Below are 15,626 nucleotides of genomic sequence, written 5' to 3' on the forward strand. Positions count from 1 at the left end.
ACTGGTTAACAAAAAAGTGCAACTGGACACCCCTGTGTGCAGATGACTTAGCAGATGTGGAGTGGGGCAATCCACAGTTCCCTCCTACCGATGCAACGTTGGTACCTTCGGAAAGGGCCACCCAGCCAGGTGTTCGCGTCACCTAACACTCCATGTTTCCACTACGAAGGAAGGCCAAAGGGAACGTGACCCCGGGGAGCGCGGGAAAACCGCCCCTCTCGTCCGAAAGGCCTCCCATCACAAGGAGAGAACGCGGCGTGCGGCGCACATTGGCAAGGACTCTCGGACAGGCTGGCAGGTCTTTGGGGAGGCCCATGTGAGCACGTGTCTTAGGCTGTCAGGACCCCCCAGTTCCCGTCACAGCTACGCAATTGTTGTGACATGGAAATCCAAATGACACGTCATTTCACGTGTCTCAAAATATTACTCTTTATTATTTTTCCTCCCAGCCATTTAAAATGTCAAAACCCCTCTTAGCTGGCAGGCCACATCAAACCAGGTGGCGGCCGGATCTGGTCCAGGGGCCAGAGTGTAGCCGGGGTTTACCCGGCAGACCCCAGCGCCACGTGGGACGTGGGAACGGGGAGGAGGGAGAGGAAGCAGTGGGAGGACCCTTCGGCAGGCAGTGTCTCCGCGGTTCCTTACAGGACGATGGCCAAAGGGGCGGGTCAGAATCTTCAATTCTCAGGTAAGAGCATTCCCATCAGAGCGCTCCTCAAGCTTCCAGAAGGACATTCAGTGACCCGTGTGTCAGGTTCCTGGGGTGGAGAGCAGGGCCAGCACATCTGCCCTGTTTTGTGGGAACCTTTATCACGCACTTAACATGCTGTGCTGTGTTCTTTACTTAGCTTTCCATGCTCAAGGCAGAGGACAAGGTCAGCCGTGTGGTTGACACCCAGCAAATGTTATTTCAATTTACCAGTAACATAAACACTCATGGTAGATCATAAAACATAGACAAGTTCATAATATTGCCTTAAGATGTGCGTCCCCGGGTTTGCTAATGAGAGAATAAAATTGGACATTTTCTAAAAGATTTTGATTCAATTCCAACCAAATAGCTATTACAAGCTAAAAATTAATCCGGTAATTTTCTATGTATCATTTAACTCCTATAACCACTCTGCAAGATATGTGTTATCCTCCCTATTTGTAGAAGAGGAAAAGAAAACAAAGCGCTTGCTAAAGCCAAGGCTAGCACTCACATCAGGTGATAAAGTGCCCACTTCCCTATTATAATGCCGATCATCTGGAGAGATGTAAAATTGTTTACCAAATAATCAATGTGACCCAGCAGGCAGAATACAAGAAAGAAAAAGTACTGTGCCGATAATGCTCTGTTGTAAACTAGAGGGGATAGATAGAGGAGTAGAATCTTTTGGGAATTTTTCTTCAGAAGAAAACACTTTCTAAAAACAGGATAAAGATGGTCAATTTCCCTTAAAGGTATATGGAGCACGGAAGTCAAGAAGGCAGCTGCTTGCTTTTGCAATCACTGGATCAAATCAGAAAACTTACTTTCCTGCCAGACCCATCCTAGCAAAGCAGAGAGCATCAGCTCATGTTGAGAATCTCGGCATAACTCCGGTCCCAAGTTCTCCAGAGAGCCGAGTGCAAGGACCATTAGCAACGTCAGACAGCGCTGCTGTTGGCCAGCGGAGCCCTGGCCAGTCTCCCGGGCTGGAAATCTGAGGCAAAGATGCTGATGCTGCCGCCACGTTCTGCTTCTTGGAACAAACAGGACACTTCACGTTTCCTACTTGAGGAGTGATTTCATTGATTGATGGAGCAAACGGCTACTGGAGCTTTTACAGCATGCAGGGCACCAGATCAGATTTGGGAAGGAAAGACAAGTAAATAATGGGGTTTACGACTTAAGAACAGTACATCCAATGGCAAGGCAGGGACTTGCTGAGAGCCAAGTGCAAGGTCAAGCAGCATGCGCTAAGGGCCTTTAGTGAGGGAGAATGAAAGTCCTATGGATGCCTGGAAGCAGGAGCAATTATTTTTTTATTTTTTATTTTTATTTTTTTAATATATATATTTTTAATTGATTTTTTACAGAGATTAAGGGAGAGGGATAGAGAGCCAGAAACATCAATGAGAGAGATCGACCAGCTGCCTCCTGCACATGCCCCACCGGGGATGTGCCCACAACCAAGGTACATGCCCTTGACCGGAATCAAACCTGGGACCTTTCAGTCCGCAGACCGACGCTCTATCCACTGAGCCAAACTGGTTTCGGCAGGAGCAATTACTTCTGATGGGAGAGTTCAGTGGATAGTTTCGAAGGATTTAGAGAACGTCGAACATCTCCTTGGGAAATATCATCTCAGGTTCTGCCTGGCAAGTCTCTTTGAAAAATGGTCTCACCTCCTTTTCATCTATGAATTCTCTCTTCTAAATACACGAATAAATGGGTCTAGAACTGATAAATCAAGAAGCAAGACTAGTATGAGGGAAAACAAAGCTGAAGCGACCTAACCTTCTAGAGAAACCTTTAGCTGGCAGAAATCCTTGGGGCTTGTAAAGCTAAAGCTGCTAATAATAATCATAAAACAAAATAAAATATAATAAAAAAGTGGCCTTAACAAAAAGGAAGATAAACCATCCAATCAAAAAATGGGCAAAGGATCTAAATAGACACTTCTTGAAAGAGGACATACAGAAGGCCCTGAGACATGCTCGAAGTTACTAATCATCCGAGAGATGCAAATCAAAACAACGAGATGCCATCTCACACCTGTCAGAATGGCTATCATCAACAAATCAACAAACGACAAGTGCTGGTGAGGATGTGGAGAAAAAGGAACCTTTGTGCACTGCTGGTGGGAATGCAGACTGGTGTAGCCACTATGGAGAACAGTATGGAGTTTCCTCAAAAAGTTAAAAATGGAACTCCCATTTGACCCAGTAATCCCACTTCTAGGGCTATATGCCAAGAAACCAGAAACACCAATCAGAAAGGATATATGCACCTCTATGTTCATAGCAGCACAATTTATGTGGTACATATACACAATGGAATACGATGCCGCTATAAAAAAGAAGGAACTTTTACCATTTGCATGGACCTGGAGAGCATTGTGCTAAGTGAAATAAGCCAGTCAGAGAAAGATAAATATCACAGGATCTCACTCATATGTGGGATATAATGATCAACATAATTGGAGGAACAAGAATAGATTCAGAGACAAATGTTAGGGGAGGGAGGGTTAGAGAGCAACCAAAGGACTTGCATGCATGCATATTAGCTTAACCAATGGACACAGACACTATGGCGGTGGGAATGGCTTGTGGGAGAAGATCAATTGGGGAAAAAGGAGACATGTAAAACTTTAGACAATAAAAAAATAATAAAAGTGGCCAAACATGTGTTTATGATCTGGCATTGGGGAAGGTGCTTCTTTTGTTTTGTTTCTTCTCATTTACTTTGCTGGAAACAAATGCTCTATGTGACTTCTTCTTCTTCTTCTTCTTTTTTTTTTGCCACTGTGGATTTCACTGGTCCTGAAAGCTGAACAATTTTATTGGAATCACTAAACTGCTGGTAATTCCTCCCGAGCTCTGTGTTCTGCTGCGTTTGCCAAACTGGCGAAAAGGAAGAGATACGAGTTCCTTAGAGTTCAGCCGCCTGAGGCTCCATTTGTATAAAAAAATTAAAAACATTTCCAAGTAAATTAAATTAGTGACTGTGCATTGCCTGAATAGACTATCCTTCTAAATTTAATATACCGAACATGACAATTTTATGAGCAAACTAAGTTAGAGATAATATATTTTTATGTTCCTTAAAGTAGTGAAGAGACTTCAGAACCATAAAGAACACTAACAAGGTATTGAATAGAGTTAAACTTTCTTTAAAAAATGTGTGTGTTGTTTTTTTTTTTAAATGAGAGTACAAGGATTGTGGGTTGGGGGTTTTGTTTTTTTCATGACTTCAAATTTCCTAGAAATGTTACGTTTTAACTTTCACCAGCATTGCTAATAAATGGCACTGAAGATATATGACTTCAGTGTGTGTGTGTGTGTGTGTGTGTGTGTGTGTGTGTGTGTATTGGCGGTGGGAGGGATGGAAGGATGGAGAATGGAAGGGTTGAAATAATAGAATAGTCTGTCTTTTAGGAAATCTAGTGAGATAAAAAATGACAGGAAGTGGAGGATGAAAAAAAAAAAGCAGACACTGCATTGCTTGCTTTAGGCTCCAAAATAATGCAAGTGCTTCCTTGTCCACCAGCACAGAGACAGCTGTGAGGACCAGGTCTGTGACTCCCGGGAAAGGAGTGCTGGTTTGCTACCTCGCCTTGGCTTCCGAGGACAAACATGGCAGCATCAGTGCGGCCACTTGAGAACTGGTTCTTAAAAGGAAGGCTGCATTCAATGCCTCCCCCGCCTGCTGGAACCAGTTTTTGGTCCCATGAACCATAACAGTCTTTAGAGACATTTTTATCAGCTTTGCAGGCAGAATGGAGAACTCCAGTTTTCCATGTCCAGTTCTGAGTCATGGAATCCTCTGACTGAAAATACATCCTACAGTGTCTTCTCGTTTCCTCTGGATTCTGTCCCTCACACGAAATCAGCTAATAAAGCTACTAGTGGAACACAGAGGCTTAAATCTGAAGAAAAAGAAGCAAACCTTAGCTTAGAACCTATTGTGAAGTCTCCTGCACATTTCTGTTTTTGGCAGTTTACACATTAACCTGCATCTTGGGCATCTTGTAGACTTATCTGCCCAAGATCAACTTTATGAAAGCTGCAGGAAATTAACATTTATCGAGGGCCATTAGGTGCCGGGTCCTGGGAAAAGTGCATCTTTTAGGGGCTGAGTTCTGCTTTCTTTACTATAAAATTAATCTATGGAATATTTTTTAAAATCACCTATTTTAAATGAACAGTTCAATGAGTTTCAGGGTTCATGCACTTGTGCATCCTTCAACCAATCTGTTTAAGACCCCTTCTATTACTCTAAGAGGTTCCCTCACACCCTCTGCAATGAATCCCTGAGCCCAATCTCCAGCCCAGCCAACCTCTGACCTGTTTCATCTCTAGTTTTGCCTTTACTGGGAATTTCATATAAATGGTGTCATGTAATCTGTAGTCTTTTGTGCCTGGCTTTTGTACACTTAACAAGATATTTTAAAGGATTACCCACATCGGTGCATGTGTCCATCACTCTTTTTTTTAAATTTATTGATAATCAGTATAATTCCACGGTGTGGATATATGTGTCATGTTTTACCGGTCAACTTTATGTGGGAGGAAACTTGCTGGGTCAGATGATAAGTTTATGTTTAACTTTTTACCAAATGGATGTGCCATTTTATACTCCAACCAGCCCTGTGTGAGATTATCTTTGTCTTTTTAATTCAATTATCTTATTACTGAGTTGTAAAGGTTTTTTATATATTTGTAGTTAAAGTCCTTTATTCAGCAATCACTTTGCAAATATTTGTTTAACATCTATTGCTTTCTTTTTTATTTTCTTAATTTCTTTTTTATTTTCTTATTTCTGAAGAACAAAAATTTAATTTTGATGACATCTAATTTATTTTTTTCTTTTACTGTCCATAACTTGTATTGTTATCTAAGAAAATGTTCCCTAACGAAAGGGCAACTTTCTACTCTTTTTCTAGAGGTTTTATACTTTCAGCTCCTTCGTTGAGGTTCACAATACATTTTGATTTAGTTTTTGTGTTGGGAGTAATGGTAAGGGTCAATGCTCATTATTTTGCACACGGAAGTCTAACTGTTCTAGCACTTTTTGTTGAAAAGTCATCTCTTGCTTATTGCCTTTTGTTGAAAAATCATCTCTGCCTATAGCACTGGGATGCAAATCAATAGAGCACATATCTGAGGATTTATTTCTGGACTTGTCCTTCTACACCACTGATCCAGGCATCTATCCTTATGCCAACAGCACATGCTCTTGGTTACTGTAGCTTTACAGTAAGTTTTGACATCAAGAAGAGTGAGTCCTCCAATTTTGTTCCTTTGCATTTCCATATACATTTTATTCTCAGTTTGTCAATTTCTACCAAAGGACAAAGCCTACTGAGATTTTGAAAGAGATTACATTGAATATGTAGATCAATTTGGGGAGACCACCAATATTGAGTCTAGTCCATGAATATGGTATGTATTGCGTTAACTTAGTTCTTTTATTTCTCTCAATGATATTTTGTAGTTTTCAGTGTATAGCTTTCATATTTCTTGTGTTAAAATTTATTAAGCATTTTATTCTTTTTGATGTTTTAGCAATGAAATTGACCTGTTTAAAAATTCATTTTCAGATTTCCATCATCAACATATAGAAATATAATTGATTTTTTGTTATTGACCTTATATCTTGCAACTTTGCTAAACTCATCTCATTAATATTCTAGTAACTTTTAAGTGGAGTACTTAGGATTTTCTACTACAAAGATCACATTGTTTATGAACAAAAACATTTTTTCTTTCCAATTCTTATGCCTTTAATTTCTTGTTCTTGTCTTATGGTCCTTGACTTTTGTATCTGAATTATTAGCAAACATTTCTGCAGTACATTGTACACTGTTTCATGAATGTTGAAATCAGATTTTTGTATATCCTTCACCCTAATGAATATTTTTAATAGTGCATAAATGCCTGCCAGTCAAGAATTCTATTTCAGCAGCACTGCTATCTTTGTTTATGAAATAGTGTTGGATAATTATTTAAAAATGTGAACTGCATTTTGCACTTATCATTAAGAAGGAACAGAAATGGGAAAAAGATAGTGCTGCCATCAGTAATAAGCAGGAGTCTCATAAACTTAACGGCAATTGAGACCAAGATGAAAATCATTAGCCGCGTGAAAGCGGCAATTCTGTGGTATCAATTAGGTGGTCAGCGGTCTTAACAAGCTGGTCAAGCACAAGAAAGAGTAAAACTAGAGAACATAACTTGGCAGCTGAACATATAACATCAAAGTCGTGTCTGAAATGCAAGATACCATCAGTGATTTTATCATACATGTTAGGTCTCCAGGAACGTAACTGCCTTTGTGACACGTACAGCCATTGTTCTTCTTGAACACAAATCAGCTCACAGACACACTGAAGAACACAGTGGGTCTCAAAATGTGGGAAATACCAGGACTTCCTTTAATCTCACAAAACTGCCAAGAAAGGTGTCACGATTCCCATTTAGAAATCACAAACCAGACACAGAAATGTTAGTCACTTGCCTAAGTTATAGTTAAGTTATAGTGGAGACAAAACTCAAACCCAGGTCTGTTAGGCTCCAAATGCTCTAAATGAGGCCTGTTTTCCTGAGCAACCCAGTTCCCGGGTGCCGATGCCCAAGCCCAGCCTTGCTTGCCTATGCAGGAAGCCCCTGGCTGCACGTCTGCATGACTTCTGATGCCAGGATTTCCCCAGTGACTCACAGGCTACCCTGGGAAGAATGATCATCCTGGCTTGCTCTAGCCTAAAACCACCAGCCTGAGTTTTAAACACAATCCTATATAATAAAGAGGTAATATGCAAATTAGCCCTCACGTCCTCACAAGATGGCTGCCTACGACTAGACCAGCAGGGGGGTTTAGTGAGGAACAACCAAACAACTGAACACCAGGCTGCGTGGGGTGACCAGGTCAGCTGGGGGTCCGTGAGGGGCAACCAGATTGGCAAGGGGGGGCAGCTGGGGACAACCAGGCTGGCAGGGAGAGGGCAGTTGAGGGCGACCTGGCCAGCAGTGGGGGGCAGTTAGGGGCAATCAGGCTGGCACGCAGAGGCAGTGAGGGGTGATCAGGCCGGCGGGAGGGGGGGGACAGTTAGGGGTGACCAAGCAGGCAGACAGGTAGGCACGCAGGTAAGCGATTAGGAGCCAGCGGTCCAGGATTATGAGAGGGATGTCCGATACCTGGGTTCGAGCCTAAACCAGCATTCAGACATTCCCTGAGGGCTCCCAGACTGGAAAGAAGGGCAGGCTGGGCTGAGGGGAACACCCGCCCGCCCTCACTCCCCCGTGCACGAATTTTGTGCACCAGGCCTCTAGTAAATAATAGAAATATGTGAGGTGGTTACATAAATAAGATACATAGACATAAATTGAGAGCTGGGTTCGAAATCAGCGTGTGATTTTCCATTGAGTTTGGGGCAGAAATGCCCAAAAGTTGGACTAAGAAAGGATATTAACGTTTTTAAGTGAGGTAACTCAGGCTTTTCTTCTCTGCTTTTATGTTTGGGCAGACACATTAAAAAACGAATGCAAAAAAAGTTACCATAAAAATCATTAAACTGTGGCTGGGCAATAGAGGTCAGCCTTCTCTCTCAACACCCCGCCAGGAAAATCCTAACCCCTGGGTGCAGATGACTCAGACTGAAGTCTTTAAGGTAGTGTGGCCGTGGAAGGCCAGGAGAGGGGGCTCAGTGAGGACACAGAGTCGGGGAGAAGGAAGCCACAGCGCAAGTGCTTCTCCTTGTGCCCTAAGAACACATTCACTAGGGGCTGTGGATTTCTTGGTTAATTAACTAGAAAGCCTTTCAACAGGCTCTTTCCAGAAACAAATACACATCATAGCGGCCCCTGCTCTTGGCAACGCACAGAGCCAGAAACAAGCACAGAACCAGAAACAACCGTCTCCATCCGCGAGGTGAAAAAATAGGCCCCGTGAGCAGTGAGGAAGCTGTGCTGCGTCACAGCACCTCTGAGCAGCAGCCCTTTTGAAAGAGACCCCCCCCCCCCCAACCTTTTCTTTTACTTCCTGCACGAACCCGGTAATCGATCCCACTCCCCAAGTAACGCACCCTTTTTTTTCTTACAATCCATCTAGTGTCCACTCATGAAGTGGGACACCCTGGAAAAAAAGCTCCATAGTTAGCACAATATTAGAAGAATCAGCCTACACAACTGAGGGACACGGTGGCACGGCCACCGGGCAGAGGAGGGGCCTGCGACTATGGGTTCACAGCCTGCGGCCCGTTTGTAAATAAAGGTTTATTAGAACATGACCATGCCCATTCATGGAGGTCTTATCTATGGTGGCTTTCTTGCTACAAGGGCAGAGTTGCCACAGAGACAGTCTGGCCCACAAAACCTAAAATAACTAAGGTGTCATGATTCCCATTTTTACAGGAAAAGTTGGTCACCCTTTGAGATACTATGTTTAAAATAATATGGAAAAATACCCATGTTAAAATGTTAAGTAAAAAATAAATAAATAAAAAAGAGTACATCAGCAATTTTCAACCAGTGTGCTGCAAGAGTTTTTAAAACATGCAATACCTAACTACTTAGGGCACTGACCTCTTTTCCCTTAGACCACATGTGTCAAACACAAGGCCCGTGGGCCAAATCCAGCCCTCCAGGCCTTGCAATGTGGCCCGCACCGCGCTGTCATCACTGCACTCCGCTGTCAGTTTATGACATTGTCAGTTTATGACTGTTCAGTAAACCATTCGGCCCGCGATTCAGGCTGGATTTTAGATTTTGGCCCCTTCTCTGATTGAGTTCGACACCCCTACCTTAGACTGTCAAATAGGATAGGACAACAGCCAGCACAACAGCCACCTGGTGTGAATGAATCAAAATTACACTTTTTTCTTTTTTGCTAGATCGGCAAAAAAAATATATTTTTGGAGTTCCGAAGAGTTTTAGTAATTAGTTTATGGGTGCCACGAGACGAAAAAGTTTGAAAATAGCTGATGAAAATCACAGAAAAGTGGGCCTGAGAGAGACCACAGTGTTAAGCAGTTGGATTGGGGTGGTAGCCTTACAGGTGATTTTTCTGACTCCACCTGGAATGACCTTACCTTTCTCTTATGATAGAAAAAAACCGAACCTCCCTGTGCACATGAATTCAGTTCACGCCTGCCTTGCACACAGCGGTTGTGACCACATTCGGCAGCCCCCTGCCCGCCTTGGCCCACGCACAGGTATGCTGAGGGTGGGAGGGGGGCAGCGAGTCCCGGCCAGTACCTTATGCTCGTCCCGCAGGTGGCTGTCCAGCTCCTCCGTGTGCTTGGCCTCGTAGTAGCAGAGCTGGCACTTGTACGGCTTCAGTTCATTGTGCTTTTCTATGTGCTGCTGGAGGCTCTCGTCGCTGGAGCAGGTGAAGGTGCACTTGTCGCAGCGGAAGACCACGCCCTGCAGGTACTTGGACAGCTTGGACCGGCACACCTCGATGGGGACCACGCGCTCCTCTGCGGGGACAGGGGCGATGGGAAGACGGGGACCGTTACTGACGGCGACACACACGAGAGGAAACTCGCCCATTCCGTTCGCTGCTTCTTACGACGTTCGGCCCGTGACCCACACGGCACAGACTCCCCTCCCCTCCATCTTCTGAACGCACGTATTCCTCGACACAAACCGTGTTTCTTGAGACCAAAACTTCTGTGTGTTACTATCCAGAATGGTCTGCACGCAGGGGTGGGCAGGCTGGACGGTGCTTGTTAGGCGCAGAGTAGAGGAAAGGGAAGGAGGGATAAGAGATGGGAAGTGGCCAAAACCAGTTTGGCGCAGTGGATAAAGCGTCAGTCTGCGGACTGAAAGGTCCCGGGTTCAATTCCGGTCAAGGGCATGTACCTTGGTTGCGGGCACATCCCCAGTTAGGGGTTTGCAGGAGGCAGCTGATCGATGTTTCTCTCTCATCAATGTTTCTAGCTCTCTATTCCCTCTCTCTTCCTCTCTGTAAAAACTCAATAAAATATATTAAAAAAAAAAAAGAGATGGGAAGTGGCTGCTGTTTCTATCAACATTGATGATGATTGACAGCGACTGATTCCTCCTTCTCCCGTGGGATGTCTGTAAACGGGGTCAGGGCACGGACACCCCTGAGGTGCCTCTGCGCCCCCACTGTGCGCCTTCCTAGCAACTCAAGGAGGCTCCAGTCGTCTCCGTGTCTTACAATCGGGTAAGGTGAGGGACAGAGCTCTCAGAACTTCAAAACCCACAGACACTGACGTCGGCCACGCTGGGAGCCGTGCCCCCGTCATCTCCAGTTCCATTCCCCTTCCCCTTTCCTGCATGTTCTCCAAGAGACAGTTCTCCTCTCCCTGAAACCAGTGGCATGTCTAGTCTAACATCAAATCTGAAAATAAAGAAGCCCGAAGCACACTTTCATTCACCGAAACTCCAGCTCCAGCTGTGAAGCGCCCACAAAACGGGAAAGGCTGCGGGCAGAGGGGGCGGCTGCGTGGGAGACGCGGGGGATTTGTGCCTTTTCAATCCCTAATCTGACTGTTACAAGGCGGTGGGGGATGGGGGGGGGGATCAAAGCAGAGGATCTGGGTGCTTCCCCCCCCCCCCCCCCCCCCCCCCCCCCCCCCCCCCCCGGAACCAGTGCGTGCTTGTGTTCGCTGCGCCCCTCGCCCTCGCGCTCCAAATTAAATTTCACACCCGTCTGCCCAGAGCGCCCGCGCGCGAGCCAGAAACCCGTGCCCGGGATAAAATTAAAATCTGTGCTATTTATGCGAGGATCACATACAGCGTGCGCCTCCACGCCGTCTGCATTTCAGAAGGCCGTCCGTAGGTTTACAAACGGACGCACACAACATGTACTTAACGTTATTTAGAAACGGCGGCGTGTGATTAAGCCAAGAGAGCGTGATTTATCCCCGGAGCCGCTGCGCAGCGAGGTTCCCTGGGCGGCGGTATGTGGTGCGCTGGGGGGGACTCAGTGGGGGAGCCCGCCCTTTGCTGTTGGGGTGTGTTGGGCGCCCCCCCCCCCCCCCCCCCCCCCCCGTTCCCCCCTCCAGGGGAGGTCTCCCCAGCCCGTGCTGTGCCTGAGTCTCAGCCATCACGTCCTCCCTGCAGGGCAAGCGCCGCCGTGGGAGCCGTGAGCGCAGCTGCTAATTGGCCAGCAGAGAAGCCGGGCAGAGGGAGCTGGCAGGTGGGGTCCATGACCTCCCCGGGGCTCCGATGCACATGTTAATTTCCCGAAGCAAAGAGTCAGCCGCTCATTTAGAAATATAAGTTTGTTTTTTTAAACGGAGGACAGCAGACAGCTAAGAAACACATGGTTATGATGCAATCCACACATTTTCCCAGGAGGGCAAATGTTTACCAGCCTTCTAACCATTCAGCTCCGCGGTTTGGTGTGGTTTAGTGTGAAGGAAGGAGAAACGCTTCGGCATACACCAGGAGCCTTAAGAGAGCCCAGCTGGCTCAGTGGATGGAGCGTTGGCCTGAAAGGTCCCAGGTTCGATTCCGGTCAAGGGCATGTGCCTTGGTTGTGGGCACATCCCCGGCAGGGGGTGTGCAGGAGGCAGCTGATCAATGATTCTCTCTCATTGATGTTTCTAACTCTCTATCCTTCTCTTTTCCTCTCTGTAAACAATAAAATATATTAAAAAAAAAAAAAGAATTGGTCCTTTCAACGCGTTTACATAAGTTCCTGTTTGAATCCCTCTACCACTCCACTCATTGCTTTCACAGTGTCCAGTTCCGTTCTGTGTGCCGAAGTGAATGTTACTCAGTCCCGAGCCCCCGGGACAATGCCATGGCGTTTAAATAGCGGTGATTCAGGCAAGCGACCGCTACTACCGTGTTTCCCCGAAAATAAGACATCCTCCGAAAATAAGACCTACTTACAGGTTTCCTTCTGAGTGAAATATAAGGCATCCCCCGAAAATAAGGCCCCCCTAGGCTAAACATGAGAGATTTGGTCCACTGATTCTGAAAGGAATGGAGTCACAAGAAATTCACCAGGAAATTCAGGAATTGGATTGTTATGATGATGTTTCAGAAGATGATGACATGATTGTCATTGAATACATGAGTAAATTCTTGATACTGTAGGATTCACAGTTTGTCTGGTTTGTGTTGACAACTACCACCGTACTACCGTACCGTGTACAGGTAATAAATTTCCTTTATTTTCATTTAACAATAAATGTGTACCGTATTCTTCTTCATGGAAAAATAAGACATTCCCTGAAAATAAGACCTAGCGCATCTTTGGGAGCAAAAATTAATATAAGACACTGTCTTATTTTCGGGAAAACAGGTTATCTATGAAGTGCTCCCTGCGGTTCGGCCCTCTGCCCCCACAGCTCCTTCTCATCCTCCTAACACCCTGCAGAGCCCATCTTACTGTCTCCGGTGACGGCCGGGAAACCGGAGAACTGACCTGTCCGCTGCCTCCTCCACGTCCCTCCCCTGGGTCAGTCCAAGCTGGGAGCTGGGAGCTGGGAGCCCAGGCCGTCTGACCGTGGCCGGCGCCCTCCTCCTTCTCCCTCCTCCTTCACCCCCGAGCACAGGGAACGTCCCGTCCGCAGGCAGCCAACGTGTAAGCCTCTCGTTCCCGATCGTGTGAAAAGGCAAACGCTGTGGGTGTCTGAGGCAGTCACTCCGATCTGGATTTCTTTCCAACCACCTCTGGATTTGCTAGCCCTGCTTACTTGCCCCGAAAGGTAGGGCTTCCCACTTCCAAACTAAGACGTGACCAGCATCCCAAGGCTCTTCGTTGTATGGATCTTCACTAGCGTTACTTTTAGAAAACTGTTAGCTTTTCCTTTCGGAAAAACATAAGCTAACATGGCCGAGATGAAAAAGCACCAACAGGAGAGATTTTGAAAGGCGGGCACTGAGCAACGGCGTTTTCTGAATGAGGTTATTCATTCCTAAGGCGAGCGGGGGACATAAAGTGAGAGGCGGGACCATTTCTAGGTGTTTCTAGGGACGCAGACCTTCTTGGCTGCAGAAACCCAGGGCTCCGGGCTATATATATATATATATTTTTTTCCCCTGCGGGGCAGCGACAACTGTGGGCCTTTCTTGACTTCACACCTCTCCCAGGCACTCTGGGCGAGAAACCAGGGCCTGAATCGTACTCATTGTGCCTCAGCCTCCAGCGCTGGCTGCGAAAAGACCATGACTTCAGCGGTCCGACTGCAGGACAGACCATGTCTCGCATCCCCTCCTCACGTCTGGCGCTGCGGCCGGACAGACCCTGAGAGGCTGACTTCGGGGACACACGCATGGAGGCGGTGGGTGCCGGGGTGCTGAAGGCCCAGGAAGGGACACCCCGTGGACGAGCCCTCGGAGCTGCCGCTGCAAAGAGGGGTCCCTTCTGCTTAAAACAGCAAAAGCCAGTTCCCTGTGGAGTCCAGCATCGCCGAGTAAAAATTCCTCCTGAGAGACAGACCACACACGCCTGGGTTTCCGCCCGCAGCGTGCCAGGTCCGAGGGAAGCAGGGAGAGAGCTGGAAGCCATTCGCTCCACAAACTCCGTGCACAGACCATCACACTCGGAGCGCCCAGACCAAAGGCCCACCCGTTATTCCCTCGCAGCCGAAAAGCAACAAGGGGGAGTCCTAGAAAGCTGTTAGGAATATAACGAGAGATTCTTTAAAAGAAGAAAAAGTCATCCCCTGCCCTGGCCAGTGTGGTTCAGTAGTTAGAGCGTCAGTCTACAGACCCGAAGGGTTTTGGGTTCGATTCCTGGTCAAGGGCACGAACCTGGGTGGCAGGTTTGATCCCTGCCCCGGTCAGGGTGTGTTCAGGAGGCAACCGGTGCATTGTCTCTCTCACATTGTTTTTCTCTCTCTCTGTCTTCCTCCCTCCCACCCTCCCTTTCTTCTTCCCTTCCACTCTCTCTCTAAAAAAGCAAAGGAAAAATGTCAGGTGAGGATGAACTACAGCACATGTGTCAAACACAAGGCCCTCGGGCCAAATCCAGCCCGCCAGGCCTTGCAATGTGGCCCGCACCGCGCTGTCATCACTGCACTCCGCTGTCAGTTTATGACATTGTCAGTTTATGACTGTTCAGTAAACCATTCGGCCCGCGATTTAGGCTGGATTTTAGATTTTGGCCCCTTCTCTGATTGAGTTCGACACCCCTAAACTACAGCAACATCATCCCTTAGCATAACCATGTCGAGACACACAAACACAAGCACAACAGCTACTGGCGAGAAGTTATTAAGTTCCGAGGTGAGCCAGGTCCCCACCCTCAGCCAGAGAGAGCTGGAAACCGCACTTCTGACTTGAACAGGCAAACACATTTGATGGGGATGGAAGGGAACATGGCATTTTGCTGAATAAGATGGAAGATTGGCCATCTTCACTGTACTTTTTTTTTTTTTTTCCTCAAGAAGAACGACACTGATCGGATAAATCAGGGGAGATTAGTTCTGGTCCAAAAAAGACGCCCACCTACAAGTGTTGGCTAAAGTCAGTGTCTGTGTAGGTACTGGGGTTACAGGCTGGGAAACAGACACTTTATGCTCACATGCCAACTGGAGAGCAGTGATGGCAAATCACACAGCTCCATAACTACAATGCAAATATTTGGGAAAAAAAACAAAACCCAAAAAAACCCCCCTATGTTTCATCCCATAATTCAATCTGTCCACTGCAGGTGCCCAAAGTACATACAGGCAGAGCTACGCATGAGGCATCCTGCTTCTTATGACCATAAATCCAATGGAAATACACTCAGGAAACGATCCCTTTGTTCACCGCCGCTCCTCCCATTCAAGTTCAAGTTCCCGAAGTGTGGATGAGTCCCAAGAGCTTAACACAAAGGCAGCACCCTGTGAGCGTTCAGTCAACGGCACAGGGGGCCCCACACAGGGAGGAGGGCCTGTGCAGACGGAGGCAGGGACTGGCATGATGCAGCTGAAGGCAGAGGAGGCAGGAGCTGCCCGGAGCCAGTG

At 46.7% G+C, this 15,626-nt stretch overlaps 1 protein-coding gene across 13 annotated transcripts in view; it reads right to left on the reverse strand.

The window, feature by feature from the left end:
- Positions 1 to 15,626, reverse strand: part of ZNF462 (zinc finger protein 462) — a 138,082-nt gene that overhangs the window by 12,606 nt on the left and 109,850 nt on the right. For all 13 annotated transcript variants that reach the window (XR_014796408.1, XM_084899730.1, XM_084899732.1 and 10 more), the window contains one exon: positions 9,943 to 10,166. Coding sequence is in view for 12 of the 13 variants with exons in the window: in XM_084899730.1 (XP_084755856.1) it covers positions 9,943 to 10,166 (224 nt within the window). In the remaining variant the exon portion in view is untranslated. The remainder of the gene's footprint in view (positions 1 to 9,942; positions 10,167 to 15,626) is intronic.

The sequence above is a fragment of the Pipistrellus hanaki genome (assembly GCF_964339955.1).
Source record: "Pipistrellus hanaki genome assembly, chromosome: 11".
Lineage (NCBI taxonomy): Eukaryota > Metazoa > Chordata > Mammalia > Chiroptera > Vespertilionidae > Pipistrellus > Pipistrellus hanaki.